The sequence below is a fragment of the Sciurus vulgaris genome (genome assembly GCF_902686455.1).
Source record: "Sciurus vulgaris genome assembly, chromosome: 10".
NCBI classification, from domain to species: domain Eukaryota; kingdom Metazoa; phylum Chordata; class Mammalia; order Rodentia; family Sciuridae; genus Sciurus; species Sciurus vulgaris.
Window position 1 is genome coordinate 137,765,794 of NC_136470.1, and position 10,840 is coordinate 137,776,633.

General features: G+C 46.8%; 1 protein-coding gene across 13 annotated transcripts in view; it reads right to left on the reverse strand.

Annotated features, from left to right (window-relative positions):
- Positions 1-2,420: 2,420 nt before the first annotated feature.
- LEKR1 (leucine, glutamate and lysine rich 1) overlaps positions 2,421-10,840 on the reverse strand; it is a 200,321-nt gene continuing 191,901 nt past the window's right edge. For 12 of the 13 annotated variants that reach the window (XM_079101109.1, XM_079101108.1, XM_079101101.1 and 9 more), the window contains one exon: positions 2,421-3,913. In XM_079101109.1, coding sequence (XP_078957235.1) covers positions 3,542-3,913 — 372 coding nt within the window. In that variant the 3' untranslated portion in view covers positions 2,421-3,541. Of the gene's footprint in view, positions 3,914-4,218; positions 4,258-10,840 lie in introns of those variants that run through there. The other variant, XM_079101107.1, reaches the window with a different exon arrangement.

Consider the following 10,840-nt stretch of genomic DNA (forward strand, 5'->3'; position numbering starts at 1 on the left):
TTCGGGTGTCTGTGATTCGTCTTAACTCTTCTTGCATCGTGCCTTTTCAGTTCTCCATGCAAGTTGAAGAAATGCACGAGGGACTAACAGTCTTATATCAACCTATGCACCAAGATGCTCAGAAACTGTGGAAGTTCAAAATCATCAGTCTTATCGAGTATTGATTTGAGGGCCAATTACTTAGTCTCTCTGCCTCATTCTTCTCTCATTTACTGGGAGTCTAAGGATTGTCTGATATACTTCTTTTGCTCAACAGGCACAAAGCACTATGCTCTATGAATGCCAGAGAGGGCGGAAATCCTTTTCTTTCCAGTGCTGGGGATTGAACCCAGGACCTTGAACCTGCTCCACCACTGGCCCTCAACCCCAAGGGGAATCCTAACTTACTAGACAATGGTAAATAGTGTTCCAAGGAAGTGCGTTCCCAATTCAACTGCTGTATTGTTAAGAAAATTCCTTATGTTAAATTCAGCATATACAAAGATGATGTCATACATTGTCTTCTAGAAATGCAACACAATAAATTGGCTTCAAAATGGCTACTACGTATGGTTGGTGTCAAATCTCTTAAGAAACCAGACGCCACCTTAGGATGACACCTATAATGGTCTCACGGGACCATTATAGGTGTCCTAGGCAAACACTGTACATTAACATTTTTTTAAAAGTCCAATACTCCATAATCATTATAAGATTTGTGGTCTGATTTCCTGTATCCCATAAGCTGTAGCACAACGGTTAGGAATTTTTAGTTGTAGTTATTAACCCTTTCAGGATACTAGGTTGGCCTATCAGTACAATGTCATAAGGATTTTAAAAGATAAAACTTGGAAAACTTGTTCCATAATCAAAGAAGTTAGCTACATGGATCTGTAATATGACAAAAATTTAGATTTATTAAGTATTAGAAGATCTTAATCTTATATAATTATGATATTAGTATCTCTTACAGGCCATTTCATTGCCTGAAAGCATAACTTTGAAGTTCTGACCAACTACAAATCCAGTAATTAACTTCATTAAGATTTTTAAGGACTGCTTGAGAAATTTCTGTTCACTATGGATTTCTCCAAACTGTGTCCACTCACACTAGTTCAAGAAGAACACAAAGAGGGTTAGCATTCTCTAAGGAACACTTGCTATCTTCTCTTCTGACACCCGTGTCATTGGAAGTCAGGAAAAACACGAAGGTCATGGAAGACATGTCTTCAGAGAAATTAAAACAATTAGAGTTAAGATCCTCTATGTGTATGTAAAGCCTTATTTTGCCATAATATTGCTACTTTTTTTTAACATTCCTGATACTGTTTCTTGGCAGGAGTTCATCCATCACTGAGAAAAATCAAGGATAATTTGAATGTGTTCTTACATACTTTAATGCTATTTTTTTTTTTTTTTAAAAGCACATAGTTTATTCTATACCATTCAAATGGTGTAGGTTAAAATAAAGGCAAATACTGTTTTGTTTATCCATGGAATCGCTTCTCGGACATCTAAGTGGAACATGACGACCTTAGTGCAGACCATGATTCTGTTCTCAGCGTCATCACTTTCAGAGCCGAACAAGCTGAGGAGCCAGGTTTTGCACTGGTAGTCTTTACCTCGCTGTAGAAATGCTTTTGTGTGGCTCTATCAATCTAAATATGTTCGTGATCTAGGGAAGAGGAAGACCCCATCACAGCCCCGGTTCCTGATAGGAGGGCTGCAACTGTTCCTGATAGGAAGCAGCAGGCAGGCCCTGGGCCGAGGCTGGCAGCCCAGGCATGCCTCAGGGCTGTCACCAGCACTTGGGATTTAAATCAGCAAAGGACAGGTCAGAGACAAGGAGGTGTAGTGCTGTGGTCCTGGCCTCTCACAAGATGGTGTTAGCTGTGCACCAAGGAACATCTCTTATTTTAAGATACATATTTATTTTAAAGTGCATTAGGAAAAATATAACCAGCAAATCAAACCAAGCTTGCTATTTCAGTTATTCTTCCTTGAATCCGATGTCCTTCTGATGCGAATAAAAGATTAAAAAGTGAGCACCCTTAAAGAAAAATGCTGATTACATGCATAGGTGCTACTGATTACAGGCATGGTGGAGCATGGAAATCTCTCGTGAGGTGTAAAACGGGGCGTGGTGATGGCAACTCTATCACCAAGTAGCTGCATTGCCTAGGCAGTGTGCAAGCTCTTGGGGCATCTACGCCTTATCTCAAAGAGAGGGTGAGGGTGTCCTGTCCATCCAGCCAGTGCCTCCATCTTAGGCCATGCTCACTTGCCAACTGTCATTACCAGGAGCAGCAATATCTCTGTAACCCAGAAGTTAGTGTCTGGCCCTAACAGATGCTCTCCTTGAACAAGAGGGAGAAATTAGTGGGTCTAATGTGGATTTTTTGTTTGTTTTTTTTGTTTGAGGTTAAAACACTCTATTTGAAACACTGGAGATAAACATGATTTTGCTTGGCGACTCTACCCTTTATACACATGGGAGAGATTCCAAATACCTTTGGATTCTCTCATTAATGAAGTAAGCAATTAGGAGAGAATTTTATACTACATTTCACATTACTATCATTCCGATATGTGAGTAGGAAGTTTGGATGTCCATGGAGGATTGTAGTCAGAGGAAAGATTTAAGTTAGTTTATTTTTTTGAAGAAAATATGCTGCTATCAGATAGAAAAAAGATGAATATTAGTCAAAGGTAAAGAATTATGTTTAAGACCAGGAGGAGCATGAAGCCTTAAGATAACTTAAAATAGCTGATCTGCTTTCTGGTTTTACTTTTTCACTCTGAAAACAAGAAAGTGTGTTAATAGCTACCCATTTTCTTGGGTAATAGAATTGGAATCCCAAGTGAGCTCTGCTTCCCTCACTAAGCTACCTGGAGGTCAGCTGTCTTCCCATGGCCGGAGGATGCGCGTTCCAACCCGACTCTGAGTGCCCAAAGCATTACATGCAGAAAATTTCTACCCGGCAATATTTTCAAGGTGAGGCTTCACAATCTATGAAGTAAATTCCCTGTCCTCGAGTTGGAGATGCTGCCACTGGTCCTAGAAAGTCCCAGTCACTAAGGAAGACTCCTCTGGCAGAGTTTCCATCCTTACTTCTGCACGGCCTGAAGAGAACCCACCAAACAAGTGGGCCGCAGGGTGAAGGTAAGGCTTTGCTGCTACTGCGCATTTGAACGAGGTATTTTGGAAATTGTCTAATTAAGGGCGAAAATACTTTCTCTATTTGGAGTGCTTATATATACGTGTAACCTATTTAGCTCAACAAACACACACTAACAAAACCAACGCCATCAATTTTGGGGAACAATATGTCTACTTGTAATGGTGCAAAAAAAAAAAAAAAGGTTAGAAGGAAAAGACTAGATGAAACGTTCCCGCGACCTCGGAGAGCGCACGCGCGCAGGGCACAAGGAGACAGACGTGGGACCAGTCGCTCAGCAGTTGTGATCTGCAGGCCTCCCGGTGGTGGCTGCCGCGCTGCCCTTCCCACGGTGGACGGGCTGCCCGCGGCCTGCACGCTGGAGGAGCGCCTGCCGTGGGGCATCACTGCTGACTCAGCCTCCTCCAGAGAGTGGCGGCCAGCCGCTGCGAGGGCGCCCGGGCCCGGGGCGGCTGCAGCTGCGGGAGCGCGGGCGGGCCTGCGGGCGGGGAGAAGGAGCGTCGGGGCGCCCCGGGCGCGCTCGGCGTCCTGACCCCTCGCCCCGCGCGCGGCGCCGCTCGGCTGCCGTCCCTGCGGTCGCCCGCGGCTGGGGCGGGGAGGGTCGGGCTGCCTCGGCCGAGCGAGCCGGCGGCCCGCGGCGCACTTCCGCTGAGCTTCCTCAGCGCCACCAGCTGCTCCCGGGCCTGGCTCAGGGCCTGCGTCAGCTCGGAGCGTTCTTCGCACTCTCTGCGCACCGTTTCCTGGAGAAAGGCGTTCTGCAAAGAGAAGGAGAGCAGCCCTGGCTTCAGACAGTGCACGGCACTGGACAGGCGTCGGCGGCGGCACCGAGACCGCGCCCCCAGAGGTCTGGGCTCGCCCTCTGTGGCGCCAGGAGGAGCGCTGGGAGCGCGCCTGGTCCAGCCCTTGCCTTGCAGGAGCGCACCAAGAGCCAGGGGCCAAGAGTCTGAGCGGCCCTGGATGGCAGGGTGGGTCTGGGGCAGAGCCTAGGCCTTCTAACACCTGCGTCGGTGTGCGTGCCTCGGATCTCAGTATGTTCTGCAACGTGATGTCCAACCGTTAAGATTCATTAGACTCATTATAGTGATGCATGTGGCAGTACCTAAGAGAAATAGGTCAAATTGCTTGAATTTTAAATCCAAAGAATAAAATCTATCAGCTATAGCATTTGAACAATAAAATCAACTATTTATATGATGCTTTTTCAATGAATTTTAAATTTAGATCATTTGCCATTCTATAAGCTAGTATCCCAAAATAAAGAACACTATCTTGTGTTTTTAACTCCACTCAGCAATCATTTATCAAGTTACTAGAAGTTGTAGTGGATACAGTTACTATATATTCATGTTACTATAACAAAACACCTGAAATAATTAACTTATAAAGAGAAAAGGGTTATTTTGGCTCATGGTTCTGCAGGTTTCAATCCAAGATCAGTCCATTGCTTTGGATCTCTTGCAAGGGTGGCACGTGCAATGTAGCAGTTCATAGAAATCATTAGCCAGGAAACAGAAAGGGAGGACTCATTGAGTCACACACATCTTTTGAGGGTACACCTCCAATGACCTAAGGACCTCCCGCAATGTCCCATTTCCCAAAAGTTCTACCTCCTCCCAATAGTGTCACCCTGGGGAACCAAGCCGTTAACACATGGGCCTTAGGGGATGCCCACCACCCGAACTATAGCATGGTCCTTGCCCTCAAGAAGTTTGCAGCTGACGAGTTTGAACAGTACTACTTTTTATGTCCCTAAGAGAGTCTGGACCCAAGGGTACATAAGCTTGGAGCTTAAGATAGGCTTAACTTTTTAACAGTCACAGCTGTCTGGATGGCATTTGGAAGAGCCAAATCTCACTTGGCAAGGATGCACGGAGACAGATTCAAACTTGCACTAGACACCAGCAAGGCCCCTTCGAGTCCTGAGCATCTACATGTTTAGTTCAGTAGTTCCTCCTCTTTCATCTTTGGAGTTTGTCAAAATTCCTTTGAAGCCCTGGTAAAGCTAGGTCTTAGTCTCCCCAATATCCCCAATGAGTCTCATCTCCCCAATGAGAAAATAAGCAGTTCAAAGTAGTCTTAATACATGCACAATTAAAACGACTGCACTATAGAATTCATTGACTCAGAATGAATTTCCAGGAGGTTAACTTGTTTCTAAAATCAGTCGTGCACTTCCAAAGCTGACTCTTGGTGGAAAAGATCCTCCTGAGGGTCTGCTGACTGCTGTCCTTCAGTGGGACTCACAAAAGCGGCAGCTTCCCGTATCTGAGTTTCTGTGATTATGGACAGAAAACTACTCAACTCCAAATTTGGCAATCAGAATAGAAGAATATGGAGCAATTCCAGATTAGCCAGTAGTTTTTTATAAAATTAGTGGCATGTCTCAGCACTTACATATAGTATTTACAAACATATGTGGTCCACATATTTACATACTTTTTCAAAATCACGGGCTTAAAAAAAATCATGGGCTAATTACTTGCTTCCAGTTATTTCTGTTTTGTATTTTTGGAGGAAGCAGAAGCCATGGTGCATGTGGCTTCACTGCCGGCTTTCATCCACTGTACCTGAAATGCTGTTGAAAAGGCAGGGGAAGCGGGGTGAGATGAACACGCTGCCCTCGCCCGTCCTCTTACGTACTGCTCCCAACAACTGTATTTGTCAAAGAAGCAGTGCAGCTCTGACCGGCCTTGCAACCTGCTGAGAGCACCCCAGCTCTGCGTGGTGGAGCCCTGTCTGGCCCCAGAGCCCTGCTCCATCTGCCTGGGCCCAGATTAGTTGTCTGACCACCGCATCAAGCAGGCAGGGTCCATTGTGTTCCCTTGAAGAAATAAACGGTAAGACATTTTGTTTGCTTTTGCCCATGGGTTTGAAACTCTATTGATCTAAACTTTCTCTTAAAGTTAAGGAAAACACTCCAGGAGCATTATGCTTCTTGTCTGCTGCTGGAACAAGCTGGCAAAATGTGTCCCAAGTGTTTACACTGTTGGTGGGACTGTAAATTAACACAGCTTCTCTAGAAGCCAGTATGGAAGGTCCCCTAAAGGCTAGGGATGGAACCACCACGTGACCCTGCTACACCTCTCCTTGGCATTTAAACTGAGTGGTCAGTCAGCACATTACAGCAAGTTTCTAGCAGCACAGTTCACGGCAGCCAAACGGTGGAACCAGCCTAGGAGTCCATCGATGGATGAATGGATAAAGAAGATGTGTCTCTACACACCACGCAGTTTTATTCAGCCACAAAGAAACATGAAATTATGTTATCTGCAGGGAAATGGGTGGAACTTGAGAACATTATGTCAAGCAAAATAAGCCAAACTCAGAAATCCAAGGGCCATGTGTTTTCTCTGATATGTAGAAGCTGGAGGAAAAAGGAAAGAAAGGTGAGGCAGGAATCCCAGGAAAAATGAAGGGAGATCAGAAAAGTGGAGGAAAGGGCCGGGAGGGAGGGCCGGGAGGGGGAGTGCTGGGGAGGGATGCTGGCCAAGCACTGTTGCTGTATCTCCTGCCCAAGTGAACACCTAACATAAGCGCCACCGTTATGTGCAGTTATTATGCACCAACAGAAAGAGTATGGGAAAAGTGTGTCCAAGTGACCAGATTTAAGTGGCTTTTAGTGAGTCAGGATAAAAATACCCTGATCAAGAAAACCACAAGAAGGAATGCATTTTATTAGAATAAATAAAAGAAAACCATGGGCAGCAGCAAATAACAAGGTGGGCAAATCGCTGACAAGATGACAGATGCGATTACATGAGGCCAGCGGTGGGGACAGAGATGACCAGAGCTCTCATTTCAGTAGAAGCAGAATTCAGCCAATTTATTAACACTAAAGTCTGAAAGGAAAGGAATGGTATCCTAGAAAACATCCCTACGGTGGGGCATGGAGAGGTGTTTTAGGCGAGAGACCAGGAGAGAATGAAGAGGTGGGGTGAACGGAAACACGTCCCCAAGGGCTGTGCCGCACGCCGCAGCTCCCACCACCTCCTGGGCCGCTGCCCTGGAGCCCATCCTTCTCCAAGGCTACTAGTCTTGGGAACGGAGGATTCATTCTCTTTCTTCTAATATTTTCAAAACCAGGAAGACTCTGAACTGAAGAAAAGATCCAAAGTTGGGGCTTTTATTTTTGTGCCAAAACACATGAAATCTGATGTGAACCTCATAATGCTTTGTACCCTGGGCCGCTGCTCCCACCTCCTCTAAAATTGAGATCGCACCTCAGCAGCGTCCAAGAAGCAGTTCAGATGTTAAAATTCATTCAATCACAGGGCAATTAAAATGGAAATAGAGCACTTACAAGTTTAGAAGTTTGCCATTTCAGGAGCAGAGTGACAGGGTGTGACAAGACATGTGGATGTGGCTGGAGTCAGTGACACATCAGTGGAAAATTCCATCATCCAGGAGGAGAATCGTCCCTGGGTTTGGATGGTTTTCAGCGATCTAGGCACGAGGAAGGCTGTGCAGCACTTTAATCCGTGTTTTCACCAACAAGGTGAGAAACCCGGGACGGTGGAATATGTTGTGGCGCAGGCCTGTAATCCCAGTGGTGCGGGAGGCTGAGGCAGGAGGATCACGAGTTCAGAGCCAGCCTCAGCAACTTAGAGAGGCCCTAAGTAACTCGGTGAGACCTTGTGTCTAAATATAATATAAAAAAGGGCCGTGGCTGTGGCTCCGTGGTTAAGTGCCCCTGGGTTTAATCCACGAAACCAAAAACAAAGCAATCCTAAAAACTGCAGGTCATGTGAGAACTTCCAGGGAAGCCGCATATTTTCCAGACAGCTCTCTCTGGCCATGTTTTACCGCAGCGAGGCCAAAGCGTGTGCTGGAGTGCAGCTGAACCAGAAGCGGAAGTGGGAGGGAGGCCTGGCCAGGTGAAGGGCAGGGGGGTCTCCAGGCAGAGTGGGCAGCGAGCGCCAAGGCTGGCATGAGAGGCGCACCTCACGGTGAAGCGCGGCTCAGTGTGACTCAGGGCAAGTCCACCGCCAAGGCCAGACCAGGACAGAGCGGGAGGAGACAGCAGCCAGGTTCAGAAGCAATCTGGCAAACTCCAGAGCTGTGGCTTAATCCCGAGGGTCACACGCAGTCGTGGAGGGGCTGACGTCAGGCAGGGCTGGCAGGTCCAGCCACAAGGAAGGAGGATCTCCGCCAGCACCGTGGGAAAGGGTTCGGAGTGGGCAAGACGGGGGTGGGGGGCAGGAGGCCCCTATCCCACGAAACCCTTGGTTAGGGTGGTCTGGGGCGGGAGGACCAGATTCCTGGGTCCTTACGCTCTGCCGATTGGTGGCCAGCATAGTTGATAGATAGCTCGGCAAAGTTTTCAGATAAAGGCCACGATGAGCTTAAAATATGGCTTAATCGCACCCCCACTGAGTAGGTAAATGTCAAAATGAAAATATAAATTAGCTCACCATCTGTTTTAAATTTCTAATATTAAAAATGGCCAATCTCCCCCACACTTGGCAGTGAAAGAGTGGTTTATTTTTATGTTTGTTTTCATTTTTATCCTTAGAGACAGCTGGGTTTCTTTCTATTCCAGAAACACTGGAAGAAGCAAGAGAGGGCTGTGCCGGGTAACCTGATCGTCCTGAAGGTGAGACTCCTGTTTGTGGTGTTCAGAGTCAGCTGTATTTGGCATAACCTGAAGGGAGCAAGTCCTCAGAGAAGAGTAAGCACAGATGGGTGGCGGGCGTCGTCATACTTTATACCCGGCGACGTCCACGTCCGTCATGGAATGATCAGGCATGCAGTTTCCGCCAACTCTAACTAGACAGATCCCAGGGGCGCCGGTGGCCGCAGGGCAGCTGGTGGGGGTGCTGAGATGAAGGAAAACGCTGTGGAAAGGTGTGGAAACCAGAAAGAGGAGCAGGGGTTGGCAAAGGGTGTGCCAAGCTCCCATTTAGAGGCTTCTGTTCAGCTCATCATCAAAACACCGCAGAAAGACTGTGGAAGTGGCCTTCTGCTGAGGCCAGAATGAGACTCTGAATAAATTTCCAGGATAGAAGCAAGATGGATGTCAGGCAGGTGGATCTTAGCATTATATTTCCATGCTGCCAACTATAAAACCAACCATAGCCAACATACCGGGTTTAACACTATAGAAACTGAGGGCAAGGATCTCTTAGCTGATGCATCTCAGAGCAGAGTTTCCGCATTGGGAGGAAAAGCCCACGAAGACAGCGTATTCAGGATTTACTTTTCTAAGTCAACAGTACAATTTGAATCAGGATTTAATTTGTATTGTCAGGCATGGTGCTACACACCTGTAATCCCAGCAACTCAGGAGGCTGAGGCAGGAGGATCACAAGTTCAAAGCCAGCCTTAGCAAATTAGTGAGGCCCCCAGCAACTTACTGAGACCCTATTTCGAAATTAAAAATAAAAAAGGCAGGGGATGTAGCTCAGTGGTAAAGTTCCCCTGGGTTCAATTCCCAGTATATAAAAAAAAGATTTGATTATTATTAATTAAACAAAACAAACACACGTCTTCTTTCAATATCCAGACGTATCCCTCTTCACAGGTGGTGACTCTGTCTGGGCATCTTGTCCTGTGCCCCAAGGCTAAGGCTCCCAGGTTCCCAGCTCATTGTCCTCCCTTCTGCCTGCCAGGCCGGAACTGCCCCTAGAGAACGTCCTCAATGTCTCACTTTGAGGAGACCCTGTCGTCTGTTTTTACCCTATTGGTGACTCACTCATGGTACTTTGATCTCCACCAGAGAAGGTGCGCTGTTTTCTCCATTCTGACTGAATGTGCGAGTACGGTAAGCGCATATCCTAACAACCAGGGAGATCTCTTCTGAAAATGAAGTTTTGTGTTTGCAAATGCTATAGACTTTTAATCTTTTATGGTTTACAGAAATCTATCCTTGCCAGGTTTACTCATAAACTTTTCTAAACAAATAGGGTTTCTTAAAAAGAAAAAAAAACCAAAAAAACAAAAAAACAGATTTTACCTTTAGAAAATACGTAAAAACACCGAAGTTTAAAATAATTCATGAGCCCAACATTTTTAGAGTATGTACAAGTGAAAGTCCTGCCCGTCCCTCCCTCTCCCCCAGGGGTACCCGCTGCTGAGTGGAGCCTTCCTGGATCCAGGCCGATCTCGCTGTGTCTGTAACCCCAGAGAGATAACTGGGACTCCCCCTATTTGTTTTGTAAGCCAAAAACCAGATCCAGAATGCCACGAGCTGGTCAGGCGAAGAGCATCACATAAATCACAACGGCAGCTGGGACGCGGGCAGCACAGGCTGCAGTCCTCGCCCCGCGTCTTGGCATCCAAAACTCTCCGCAAGAAAAATTCTGTAACTCATACCGTTGGCTGACACGATCTGCCAGTCTTATTTACGACACTAAGTGAGGACATGCAGATGCGTCACTGGGAATGCTGATGTCACTGCCCGGAGGGGCTGCTCCAGCTCTTCTGAGACTCGAACTCATTTCAGTTCCTCACCTGTCTGAGCCTCAGGTTCTCAGGTAACTGTGGACTGGCAGAGTTGCACGCTCCCTCTCTCCTTCCGAAACTTTCTGTCCTGGAGTCCTTGGCGGTGTCTGCCTACTTCTGTAGCCATTGCTGACCCTCCTCTTCCTCCTCGCCTTTAAAAGGTGGAACTCCTGTTCCCAAGCCTCTTCTCCATTACCTCATTCCCTGGCTGAGCTCACCCACTCCAAGTGTCAGCCACGAGT